The sequence below is a fragment of the Schistocerca piceifrons genome, chromosome 7 (genome assembly GCF_021461385.2).
Source record: "Schistocerca piceifrons isolate TAMUIC-IGC-003096 chromosome 7, iqSchPice1.1, whole genome shotgun sequence".
Classification (NCBI taxonomy): domain Eukaryota; kingdom Metazoa; phylum Arthropoda; class Insecta; order Orthoptera; family Acrididae; genus Schistocerca; species Schistocerca piceifrons.
The window spans coordinates 453,470,267-453,484,328 of NC_060144.1; the positions used below are offsets into that span (position 1 = coordinate 453,470,267).

Genomic DNA, 14,062 nt, shown 5'->3' on the forward strand with positions numbered 1-14,062 from the left:
GGACTCAATATTAAAAAAAAAAGTGAGCGTACGGTCACGGTATTTCGCGCGGGCTCTACTACCAGGTATTTTACGGTAGTTGTTTCTCCAGAGATTGATCGCCAGTAGTGTAATGGAACAGCAATTGATCTCTTCTCCTATTTATGCGTACTACGTTACACAGAGCCACGTTCGTAGACAACTGTCACACCCTGCAACAATCATTGATCCTCTGCAGACCCTCCCACATTTCACTTGAGTCTTCTGGCATTGTAATCTTCTTTTACATAGTAGCATCGACCGAGAGTGTAAATTGTATATAGTAGCGGCCCTATAACACACCCTTGGGACTCCCGAAATTTCCGCCGGTACTTCTTACTTCAATGTCTGCCATTTTGGCATTTGTGCGGCTACTAAAAGGATGAACCCTAATATCATCTTTCACAATAAAACAATTTTGGAAGACCGAATGTAGTATTTCGGCTTTCTCTCTGTCGTCTTCCATTTCAGTGCCAGTATGGTCACTGAGCGATTGAATACATGATTTCGAACCACTTCGTGTCTTTATGTAAAACCAAATCTTCTTAGGATTTTTAGTCACATCGTTTGGCAAAATTTTATTCTGAAATTCACTGATTGCTTCTCGCAACACTGTCCTCACATTAAATTTGACTTCATATAGCTTCTGTTTGTCTACTTAGCTTTGACTTCACATAAGTCGAAGGTGAGGTTCTAGAGAGAACTTTTCTAACATGGTTATTGAATCAGAATGAGCCTTTTCCAACCAACACGACTTTGCTCGACACATACTTGTATAAGTCACGTTGTACAATGCTTTTGCGTTTTACTTATTTGTGCTCCACATCTTCGTCCTCAGAGCTGAATATTTGATGAAGACTACTTATATATTCTGTAATTTCTCTCGTTTTCATCTTTCCAACCGAAAGTATTTTCCTAAATTGTCCAACATTCCTTTTAATATCTGTAGTGATTAATACTATCACAGTCCTATGATCGCTGATTCCTTCCTCGACGTTAACTGATCCGAAAAGTTCAGGTACGTTAGTTTGTCAGATGGCGACATTGTTTTGATTCGTTTGTATTTCCAGAAACATTCCGATTGTTGACTCAGTTTGAATTTCTCACATTCGGTGTCTAACAACAGAGCATTTTACTTGTGTGCAACGTGTGCTAATCGTGAGCGTGTTATCAGAATGAAGAAAGTTATGCAGCAACTGTCAAGCGACTTTGCGCGACTCTAGGGCATAATGAGACATCGAATGAATCTAAAGTTTGCAGACTTCTGACAAAGTTCTTTGAAACTGAAAACGTCGTCTTTTTAACTGCGGAAATTATGCCAGTACGTTATGAAACACATGGAGGAGCCTTGACTTCCCGAAAACGGAAGGAGATACTTTTTTGTCGTGTGGGTGATCCTGGATTCCAGACGAGTTTGGCCGAGGATTTTGAGCTGACGGGACAACAACATGTAAACCAGCGAACGATGTTATGGATATGATACTTTTAAAAACTCACGACCTGATTCAATTCCCTCTAAAATGCAGGAAATTAACACAGCTAAGTTAGAAACACAACAAATATTTCGACTGCCGACTGTTGTAAGGGCTTTGGATTTGCAACCAAACAGAATTTAGAAAACTGACATTACATGTTGATGAACAGCCTAGATCAATCGCAGAAGTTATGCCTCTATTAACGTGCAGGTCTCCATACACGCTAATGAGAAATTTACTAGCGTAAGTTATTATTTTTAAAATTTTATGAATGTTTACGTATTGTACGTTGCTATGTTGAAATGTAGGGAATTGGGCGCGCAAGTGATGTGTCGGAGCAGGTACAGCCAGTGAACGAGCGCAACGGATAGTAAGTAGAAAGAGCAATGCACCTCCAACAGTCAGAAGATAAAACTGGGAGAAAGACGCTCATCAGCGTAATGAATTCTCTGACAGGATAATTATTCTTTCGAATTAATGTAATATGTGTACTTACTGATTAAATTGTAGTAGTGATGGTATAAAGCTTTGTAATGGAAAGATATACTGTACTTCTGGAGATTTAGGTGTATTGTTAGGTGCCATTAGAAACGAATTGCTAATCTGATGGATCTGCTAAGACACAGTCAGCTTGAAGTGAAGTTCATGCTGTTTATGGATTCTTAATTGAAGACTGAAATTATACTCAATAAAAAGCATTCGTGAAAACAATTATTTTATCCACTTCATCTGACTGTATTAGATATTGTGATTTTACGGCAGAAACAATGGTGTGTATGATTTGCTTAGGCGGAAGAGGCTGCAAATAATTACACAGTCTGAAGTTAAATGTTTAGTTCGAAAGTTTGTCAAAGTTTTTCGTTCACTCCTACACAGCAGTTCGTCACTGCACTACGACGACCCCTGCAGTTTCATGGACACCGTATGAATAATTACCAGAAAAGAAAAGTAGAACATTACAATAATCAACGAAGTTTTAGATACGAAAAGTAAGCTGGCAGATCTGCTACAAGTAAATGATTGTCGGTTTGTGTATATGAAATTGTGAAGATCAGATTACTTATTCCGACTGAAGATTTCCTTGGTAATCAAAACTTGGAAGTGAACGTATAATTACTGGTGTGCAGCGAGTGATTCAGTCTACTCAGTTTACGTTAACCTCCTGAAGTTTACTTACTTTACTGATACTGTACACACAGTCAACAAAAAAGTTTTGCATCTCCTCGGTTCCATGAGTTCCGGAACCTGTACAGAAAATTGGAATAGAGATCAACATAAACATTTCCGCCCATTGCATGTTGTACAACCATACAGCGAGACCTTCAGAGGTGGTGGTCCAGATTACTGTACACACCGGTACATCTCAATATCCAGTAGCACGTCCTCTTGCATTGATGAATGCCTGTATTCGCCGTGACATACTATCCACAAGTTCGTTATGGCACTGTTGGTCCAGAATGTCCCACTCCTCAACGGCGATTCGGCGTAGATCCTTTAGAGTAGTTTGTGGGCCACGTCGTCCATAAACAGCCCTTTTCAATCTATAGGGTTCATGTCTGGAGAACATGCTGGCCATTCTAGAAAAGCGATGATGTTATCCTGAAGGAAGTCATTCACAATATGAACACGAAGGGGGCGCGAAATGTGGTCCATGAAGACGAATGCCTCGCCAATATGCTGCCGATATGGTTGCACTATCGGTCGGAGAATGGTATTCACGCATCGTACTGCCGTTACGGCGCCTTCCATGACCACCAGCGTCGTACGTCGGCCCCACATAATTCCACCCCAAAACAGCAGGGAATCTCCACCTTGCTGCACTCGTTGGATAGTGTGTCTAAGGCGTCTGCATACGAAGATGCTATACGCGACCACTTTCCCTGCTTGCGCTGCGAAGCAACAATGTCCAGTACTTCGAACGGTAACATGGCCGTACGTTGCCACGTGACCTAGTTAGTTCCCACTACGACCAGATCTACATTTCCAGTTGATCGAAGGCCTCAAATAAAGCTCAGCACCTTGTTTTCATTGCAGAAGCATAAGTAGCGTATTGTAAGGAATACAGTATTACAGTTACTGTTCACTGAAACACGTTTCAAAGCGTATAGCTTGTAATTGAACTGATCATTAACTCATCTTTCACTACGTACAGTACTTTTCGGTACAGTTAAGGAAATGCGCTATTCAATAGTTTACGTATCAAAATTCCATGTCCGGATCTGGCAAGAACAAGATCGTAATTTCACATTCCATAGTTTTAATGATATTAATAAAATAGTTTTTATACAGTTATATGCAAAACTTGTATTCAGATGACATATGCGATATAAATAATTTTGATTTTAACTTTTTTCAAAAAATTAATTTTTTTCATGTACTGTATTGGATTTATTTCGAAATTTGATTATTCAGTTTTTTAAGTCATCGACATAAAAATGGGTAATTATAAACTTTTAAAATTACTTCAAAGAAAAGACTCATTTCTTATGTAAAAGAATTTCTTGGATACAAGTATTACCATTGTCCTTCTTGTTTAGTTGTTGATAGTCACAAGTCGGCGAGGAGATACAGTTATAGGGAGATAACAGCCATATTGAACAATTATAATTTCATGATTTTATATTTGGAAGTTAATTCAGATAATTCTGTATGATGAAAATTGCGAGTGTAATTACGCATTGAACAATTCTTTTACTTTCATAAGCCTGTTCTAAATGGGAAATTATAATTTTTGATTTGTGGGAACACTGAGACTATTATGAAAAAGTTCTAAATTTAAAAACAATGTAAAACATGAAAAGTTCTATATGCGGAATGTAGGCAATAAATCAACAGTGCTCTTATCCGAAAATCAAAACCTGTATAGTATTTCCTACACGTAAATCATTCTTTCAGCGAGCCACGTTTTCGCCGGGAAGCCACAAGAAGCAGATGAGTAAAATAATGTTTATTGTGCCATCTTTTTCAGACATATTGGCTGCATTGTGCTAGCGTTGCCTCCGCTAAAATAGTGCGCTTGATTTAAACAACAGTTAAAGACTTTTTCAAGTTCGTACATTTAATTGTTTAACGCATTAACTGGGGTTAGGGGTCGTCGCAAGATCAAGCAAAGGCGGCTCGTGGAGTGTTTCATAGCATGGAGTATCTTCTACATACATAAATTTGGTTCTCATTGTTGTCAAACTGCGGTCTAAATTACAGTATAACGTATCTAAAACGTAAACGTAGAATGTGAGACTCTCCGCATGAGAACTAAAAAATTCGCTAAAATGCGGTTAGACGATAAATAAGATTTAAAGGCAGTCGAATAAATTAAATATCTTGGGAATGCAGCTACGAAACAACTTAAAATGGGACCATCACATGGATAATGCTGTAGGGAAAGTGAGTCAAAGGTTGCGTTTCATTGACAGAACATTTAGAAGATGGAACAAATCTGATAAAGAGCGTATTAACACTAGGTTTGCCCGTCCTCTTTTGGAATACCGCTCTCCGATATGGAATCCTTATCAGACAGGATTTACGGAAGTCATCGAAAAAGGTCAAAGAAGAGGCGCTAGTTTTGTGCTATCGCGAAACAAGGGAGACAGTGACACGGATATGCTAAGCGAAGTGATGTGGCAATATTAAACCAAAGGCTTTTCACGAAATTTCGATCACCATCTTTCGTCGATGAATGCCAAAATCTTTTTTAACTCCAAAAATGGTTCAAATGGCTCTGAGCACTATGGTACTTAACATGTATGGTCATCAATCCCCTAGAACTTAGAACTACTTAAACCTAACTAACCTAAGGACATCACACAACACCCAGTCATCACGAGGCAGAGAAAATCCCTGACCCTGCCAGGAATCGAACCCGGAAACCCGGGCGTGGGAAGCGAGAACGCTACCGCACGACCACGAGCTGCGGACTTAGTTAACTCCACTCAGACAGAGAATAATCGCAGTTGTAATAAAATAATAGAAATCAGACTCGAACAGAAAGGTACATTTATCCCGCTTGTTAGTCAAGAACTTGTCTCAAATACACTACTGGCCATTAAAATTGCTACACCACGAAGATGACGTGCTACAGACGCGAAATTTAACCGACAGGAAGAAGATGCTGTGATATGCAAATGATTAGCTTTTCAGAGCATTCATACGAGGTTGGCGCCGGTGGCGACACCTACAACTTGCTGACATGAGGAAAGTTTCCAACCGATTTCTCATACACAAACAGCAGTTGACCGGCGTTGCCTGCTGAAGCGTTGTTGTGATGCCTCGTGTAAGGAGCAGAAATGCGTACCATCACGTTTCCGACTTTGATAAAGGTCGGATTGTAGCCTATCGCGATTGCGGTTTATCATATCGCGACATTGCTGCTCGCGTTGGTCGAGATCCAATGACTGTTAGCAGAATGTGGAATCGGTGCGTTCAGGAGGGTAATACGGAACGCCGTGCTGGATCCCAACGGCCTCGTATCACCAGCAGACGAGATGACAAGCATCTTATCCGCATGGCTGTAACGGATCGTGCAGCCACGTCTCGATCCCTGAGTCAACAGATGGGGACGTTTGCAAGACAACAACCATCTGCACCAACAGTTCGACGACGTTTGCAGCAGCATGGACTATCAGCTCGGAGACCATGGCTGCGGTTACTCTTCACGCTGCATCACAGACAGGAGCGCCTGCGATGGTGTACTCAACGACGAACCTGGGTGCACGAATGGCAAAACGTAATTTTTTCGGATGAATCCAGGTTCTGTTTACAGCATCATGATGGTCGCATCTGTGTTTGGCGACATCGCGGCGAACGCACATTGGAAGCGTGTGTTCGTCATCGCCATACTGGCGCATCACCCGGCGTGATGGTATGGGGTGCCATTGGTTACACGTCTCCGTCACCTCTTGTTCGCATTGACGGCACTATGAACAATGGACGTTACATTTCAGATGTGTTACGACCCGTGGCTCTACCCTTCATTCGATCCCTGCGAAACCCTACATTTCAGCAGGATAATGCACGACCGCATGTTGCAGGTCCTGTACGGGCCTTTCTGGATACAGAAAATGTTCGACTGCTGCCCTGGCCAGCACATTCTCGTGATCTCTCACCAATTGAAAACGTCTGGTCAATGGTGGCCGAGCAACTGGCTCGTCACAATACGCCAGTCACTGCTCTTGATGAACTGTGGTATCGTGTTGAAGCTGCATGGGCAGCTGTACCTGTACACGCCATCCAAGCTCTGTTTGACTCAATGCCCAGGCGTATCAAGGCCGTTATTACGGCCAGAGGTGGTTGTTCTGGGTACTGATTTCTCAGGATCTATGCACCCAAATTGCGTGAAAATGTAATCACATGTCAGTTCTAGTATAATATATTTGTCCAATGAATACCCGTTTATCATCTACACTTCTTCTTGGTGTAGCGGTTTTAATGGCCAGTAGTGTAGGTTCTGTGAACCCTATACCAAAGGCTTGTGTGAGCTGCAGAGTAGTGATGTAGATTGAGATGTAGACCTTGTTAGTTGCCGACCTTGCCATGTAGAAAACTGTAGGCACAAAGTTCTGGTGGAAGTGAAGAGGAGTGATTAGTTGACAAAGTGAAGTCATTAAGAGAATAGGGACGGTTTATGGGAACGCAGTGCAGACGGACCGGTTAGCAGAGCAGCTGAGGCACTTACACGCGTAGACACGCACCTTGATCTCTGCGAAGGTGACGGGCTGGGTGCGGTAGCGCAGCGAGCAGGCGCCGGGTCCGCGGTGCACGGGCTTGCGCACCGCCCGACGGTGCTGCAGGCGCGACAGCGGTTCGGGGTACACCGCGTCCATCTGCAACAGGCGCCGCCGACCTCTCACTCACAGCTCTCCGGGCAAAACACAGGCCAAATACGGGTAACACACTCTAGTTCTACAGCTCACGAGCCATTGCTGGTCAGCTCAGCGGACACTGAATATTTTACACTACCTCACAAAAAGTGAAGCACCCAGAAGACGTGGTCAGATGTCAGTGTGACTCTGTACACACCATCAGCGGATATGCAAAACCTCTGTGAAGTGTAGAAAGGCCACCGAGTGCATTGGTGTGGTTCGTGTTTGGTGTTGTTACTATGGGAAGGCATACACGGTCCAGTCACATTACTCTCATCACTGCCTGTATTCGATGTCAACGCGCAATAACCACTCACAGACGATAGGTGGCAGCACTGGCAGCGGAAGGTAGGGTAAGTCAGGGTGATATGGTAAATCGGGTGAAATGGTGAATTGCGTTAATTCTTTACTGGTTAAACGGATGTCTCTGTATGTCTGCATGCCAACAGTCTCTGATCATCTGTACAGTGTGCGCGTCTTGAAAACCAGCTCCTTTTTAAAAACCGTAAGTACTTTGTACAAAACTGTTTTCGATGCTAAATAATTTTTGTATGCTGCATGCATTTGTAAATCTTACTGCAGGTAGCGTAGTCCGCGGGGTATTTTTTGATATACAGGGTGTTACAAAAAGGTACGGCCAAACTTTCAGGAAACATTCCTCACACACAAATAAAGAAAAGATGTTATGGGGACATGTGTCCGGAAACGCTTAATTTCCATGTTAGAGCTCATTTTAGTTTCGTCAGTATGTACTCCCGCCCATGAACCATGGACCTTGCCGTTGGTGGGGAGGCTTGCGTGCCTCAGCGATACAGATAGCCGTACCGTAGGTGAAACCACAACGGAGGGGTATCTGTTGAGAGGCCAGACAAACGTGTGGTTCCTGAAGAGGGGCAGCAGCCTTTTCAGTAGTTGCAAGGGCAACAGTCTGGATGATTGACTGATCTGGCCTTGTAACAATAACCAAAACGGCCTTGCTGTGCTGGTACTGCCAACGGCTGAAAGCAAGGGGAAACTACAGCCGTAATTTTTCCCGAGGGCATGCAGCTTTACTGTAGGATTAAATGATGATGGCGTCCTCTTGGGTAAAATATTCCGGAGGTAAAACAGTCCCCCGTTCAGATCTCCGGGCGGGGACTACTCAAGAGGATGTCGTTATCAGGAGAAAGAAAACTGGCGTTCTACGGATCGGAGCGTGGAATGTCAGATCCCTTAATCGGGCAGGTAGGTTAGAAAATTTAAAAAGGGAGATGGATAGGTTAAAGTTAGATATAGTGGGAATTAGTGAAGTTCGGTGGCAGGAGGAACAAGACACCGGTCAGGTGACTACAGGGTTATAAACACAAAATCAAATAGGGGTAAAGCAGGAGTAGGTTTAATAATGAATAGGAAAAAAGGTATGTGGGTAAGCTACTACAAGCAGCATAGTGAACGCATTACTGTGGCCAAGATAGATACGAAGCTCACACCTACTACAGTAGTACAAGTTTATATGCCAACTAGCTCTGCAGATGACGAAGAAATTGAAGAAATGTATGATTAAATAAAAGAAATTATTCAGATAGTGAAGGGAAACGAAAATTTAATAGTCATGGGTGACTGGAATTCGTGTGTAGGAAAAGGGAGAGAAGGAAACGTAGTAGGTGAATAGGAGGATTGGGGCTAAGAAATGAAAGAGGAAGCCGCCTGGTAGAATTTTGCACAGAGCACAACATAATCATAGCTAACACTTGGTTTAAGAATTATGAAATAAGGTTGTATACATGGAAAAACCCTGGAGATACTAAAAGGTATCAGATAGATTATATAATGGTAAGACAGAGATTTAGGAACCAGGTTTTAAATTGTAAGACATTTCCAGGGGCAGATGTGGACTCTGACCACAATCTATTGGTTATGACCTGTAGATTAAAACTGAAGAAACTGCAAAAAGGTGGGAATTTAAGGTGATGAGACCTGGATAAGCTGAAAGAACCAGAGGTTGTACAGAGTTTCAGAGAGAGCATAAGAGAACAATTGTCAGGAACGGGGGAAAGAAATACAGTAGAAGAAGAATGGGTCGCTTTGAGGGATGAAGTAGTGAAGGCAGCAGAGGATCAAGTAGGTAAAAAGACGAGGGCTAGTAGAAATCCTTGGGTAACAGAAGAAATATTGAATTTAATTGATGAAAGGAGAAAATATAAAAATGCAGTAAATGAAGCAGGCAAAAAGGAATACAAACGTCTCAAAAATGAGATCGACAGGAAGTGCAAAATGGCTAAGCAGGGATGGCTAGAGTACAAATGTAAGGATGTAGAGGCTTATCTCACTAGGGGTAAGATTGATACTGCCTACAGGAAAATTAAAGAGACCTCTTGAGATAAGAGAACGACTTGAATGAATATCAAGAGCTCAGATGGAAACCCAGTTCTAAGCAAAGAAGGGAAAGCAGAAAGGTGGAAGGAGTATATTGAGGGTCTATACAAGGGCGATGTACTTGAGGACAATATTACGGAAATGGAAGAGGATGTAGATGAAGATGAAATGGGAGATACGATACTGCGTGAAGAGTTTGACGGAGCACTGAAAGACCTGAGTTGAAACAAGGCCCCAGCAGTAGGCAACATTCCATTGGAACTACTGACGGCCGTGGGAGAGCCAGTCCTGACAAAACTCTACCATCTGGTGAGCAAGATGTATGAAACAGGCGAAATACCCTCAGACTTCAAGAAGAATATAATAATTCCAATCCCAAAGAAAGCAGGTGTTGACAGATGTGAAAATTACCGAACTATCAGTTTAATAAGTCACAGCTGCAAAATACTAACAAGAATTCTTTACAGACGAATGGAAAAACTAGTAGAAGCCAACCTCGTGGAAAATCAGTTTGGATTCCGTAGAAACACTGGAACACGTGAGGCAATACTGACCTTACGACTTATCTTAGAAGAAAGATTAAGGAAAGGCAAACCTACGTTTCTAGCATTTGTAAACTTAGAGAAACTTTTGACAATGTTGACTGGAATACTCTCTTTCAAATTCTAAAGGTGGCAGGGGTAAAATACAGGGAGCGAAAGGCTATTTACAATTTGTACAGAAACCAGATGGCAGTTATAAGACTCGAGGGACATGAAAGGGAAGCAGTGGTTGGGAAGGGAGTGAGACAGGGTTGTAGCTCTCCCCGATGTTGTTCAATCTGTATATTGAGCAAGCAGTAAAGGAAACAAAAGAAAAATTCGGAGTAGGTATTAAAGTCCATGGAGAAGAAATAAAAACGCTGAGGTTCGCCGATGACATTGTAATTCTGTCAGAGACAGCAAAGGACTTGGAAGAGCAGTTGAACAGAATGGACAGTGTCTTGAAAGGAGGATATAAGATGAACATCAACAAAAGCAAAACGAGGATAATGGAATGTAGTCGAATTAAGTCAGGTGATGCTGAGTGAATTAGATTAGGAAATGAGACACTTAAAGTAGTAAAGGAGTTTTGCTATTTGGGGAGCAAAATAACTGATGATGGTCGAAGTAGAGAGGATATAAAATGTAGACTGGCAATGGCAAGGTAAGCGTTTCTGAAGAAGAGAAATTTGTTAACATTGTGGTGTCACCGCCAGACACCACACTTGCTAGGTGGTAGCCTTTAAATCGGCCGCGGTTCGTTAGTATACGTCGGACGCGCGTGTCGCCACTGTCAGTGTTAGCAGACCGAGCGCCACCACACGGCAGGTCTAGCGAGACGTACTGGCAGTCACCCCAGTTGTACAGCCGACTTTGTTAGCGAAGCTACACTGACCGATACGCTCTCATTTGCCGAGACGATAGTTAGCATAGCCTTCAGCTACATTTGCTACGACCTAGCAAGGCGCCGTATTCAATTGATAATTAATATTATGAAGCATGTACCATAACGAGAGATGTTCTACAATTGTGGATTAAAGTTAAGTATTCTACCAGTTACCTCTTGTTTTGCTAGTCTTATTTCTCTGACTGGTTCCAGACCTCACGCCAGTCAGCGTGTAATTAAAGGCGTGCATTTCGGCCTCCTCTAGAAACACTACATATTGGCGACGAAGATTTAACGGTTGTATTGCTCTAATTTACTTGTCATGGCTTCGCCACAATCTCCAGATGTACTGTCCGAATTTTATCGCTTGCAGAATCAGCAGACGCAGGCGTTATTGGATGCCCTTCGACAGCTCATCCAGAGTCAACGTGCAATGCAAAATGATGCGGCCGCCGCCGCTCCACCGCTACCGCAGCCACAACACGCAGTTGCACCACCTTTTCGTCAATTTGATGCGGCAATGGAGAGCTGGACGGAGTGGTCACGCCAATTTGGATTCCATCTCGCCGCCTACAGAATTCAAGGTAATGAGCGGCAGCCTCACTTATTATCGTGTGTCAGCGTGCACACGTACCGTGTGATAGTGAAATTGTTTCCCCGACGCGACATAGCAACTCTGTCCTACGAAGAAATTTTGTTGGCATTGGATGCATATTTCAAGGAATCAGTCAATGTAGTTGCAAAAAGGTATACTTTCTTTCGTACCAAACGTACGGCCGGGCAAACTAATCGGGAGTGGGTTGCAACTTTGCAAGGCCTTACTAGGGATTGTGCTTTTGAGTGTGACTGTGGCCTCCCTTATTCAGATACTATGGTACGTGATGCAATTGCACAGAACGTTTCTGATGTTCGTATACGGGAGCAAATTTTGAAACTAGTCAGTCCCTCCCTTCAACAAGTGATAAACATATTGGATCGGCAGGACACACTTGACTTTGCTCAGCAATCATTTGTAACTTCGCCAGCCGTGTGTCACGTTAACCGGCCCGCCGGGCGAGCTGCACGGAACAGTAAAGAGCCCTCGCGCTCGTCCGCGCAGCTGCCGCCAAGCTCTCAACCACATGTCCCGTGGCAGCAAGAAAATGCAGTGCTAAAATCATGCCCGCGGTGTGCAACCAGACATTCGCGTGAGAATTGCCCGTCACGCCAAGCTATTTGCTTTTTCTGTAATAAAAAAGGACATGTTCAGAGTGTTTGCCAGAAAAAGCTCAGATCGGGCACTAACAACCATTCCAGGCCCTTTGCTTCGCGCCGGAATCGAACCAAGACTACTCCGGCTCGTGACCCTTCGCCCATGTACTTTCATGTAGTTCATTCCACTCCGCCCAGTGCCACTCTCTCTAAAAGTGACTGTGTGTGTCCCACAAAAAGTGTGCGTCGACGTCGCCGGAAATCACGTCAATTAGCAAGTGATTCTGTACCAGTGTCTGTTCAAATTGCACGAGACAGTCGCTCTTGTCGTCAGCAGGACAATAAACTTTTTGTAGACTTGGACATTCATGGCAACGTGATCCCATTCCAGCTCGATACCGGAGCTGCAGTTTCCTTGACCAATAAAGAGTCGTACAAACAACTGGGCACACCTCCCTTGCGTGCCGCAAATGTTAAGTTAAATAGTTATTCAGGACAAGCTATCCCTGTGTTAGGACAGTGCAGCCTTCTTGCCACATACAAGGGACATACAAAACTTGTGTCATTTTACGTACTTCGTTCTTCTTCTGCAGTGAACTTGTTTGGTTTAGATTTATTTCAGTTGTTTAACTTGTCTATAGTCAATCAGGTCCTATCAGTGAACCAGACTGTGCCTTCAGCCAGTGTTTCTCTTCTATGTGAAGAATTTGCAGACATTTTTGCACCGGGGCTTGGTTGCGCTAAGAACTATGAAGCACATTTGGAACTGAAAGTAAACGCGCAACCGAAATTTTTCCGAGCGCGCAATGTTCCCCACGCATTGCGTGATGAGGTCGCGAGAACCTTACACGATTTGGAATCGCAAGGTGTGATTGAACGTGTGCAGGCTTCTCTCTGGGCATCACCCTTAGTAATTTTGCCAAAACCTTTCGAAAAATTGAGACTTTGTGTGGACTTCAAGGCAACAGTGAATCCACAACTAGTGATTGCAACTTTTCCTTTACCCCGCCCGGAAGATCTTTTTGACAAACTGTGCCCGGGTAAATATTTTTCGAAGTTGGACCTGGCAGATGCGTACTTGCAAATACCAGTGGACGACGAATCCCAGCGTGTCTTGGTGGTTAACACGCATCTTGGTTTGTACAGATTCGGGTGTGCATCCGCCCCTGCACTGTTTCAGCAATATCTGCAAACTGTTTGTGCCTCGGTCCCTACTGCAGCAAACTATCTGGACGATATTGTGATCTCCGGAAAGACAGAAGAAGAACATTTAGCCAATCTCAGAACATTATTTCAGGTCTTGCGCCAAAATGGTTTCGCTTGCGGAAGGACAAATGTGTGTTTTTTGCTCGTGACTTACCATATTTGGGACATGTAATCAGTGCACAAGGCATACATCCGAGTCCAGAGCACCTCCATGCCATACAAGACTTGCCTTCGCCGCAGCATTTGAAGCAGCTACAGAGTGTGCTGGGAAAAGTAAATTACTATAATAAATATATCCCACATGCCTATTCCATTTCAGCTCTGCTTCATCGCTTACGCCGTAAAGGTGTTCCGTTAGTCTGGACGACGGACTGCGAACTCGCCTTTCGCCAGTTGAAATCGGCGTTGCTTTCAAATACTTGCCTTACGCCATTCGATCCCCAGAAACCCCTTTTGTTGATGGTCGATGCATCGGATTTCAGGATCGGTGCTGTGCTTGCGCACAAAGATGGCTCACATGATCGCCCTATTGCCTTTGCGTCCGAATTGCTC

General features: G+C 43.4%; 1 protein-coding gene across 1 annotated transcript in view; it reads right to left on the minus strand.

The window, feature by feature from the left end:
• LOC124805292 overlaps positions 1–14,062 on the minus strand; it is a 304,927-nt gene that overhangs the window by 76,399 nt on the left and 214,466 nt on the right. The window contains exon 2 of the mRNA XM_047265803.1: positions 7,181–7,312. Coding sequence (XP_047121759.1) covers positions 7,181–7,312 — 132 coding nt within the window. The remainder of the gene's footprint in view (positions 1–7,180; positions 7,313–14,062) is intronic.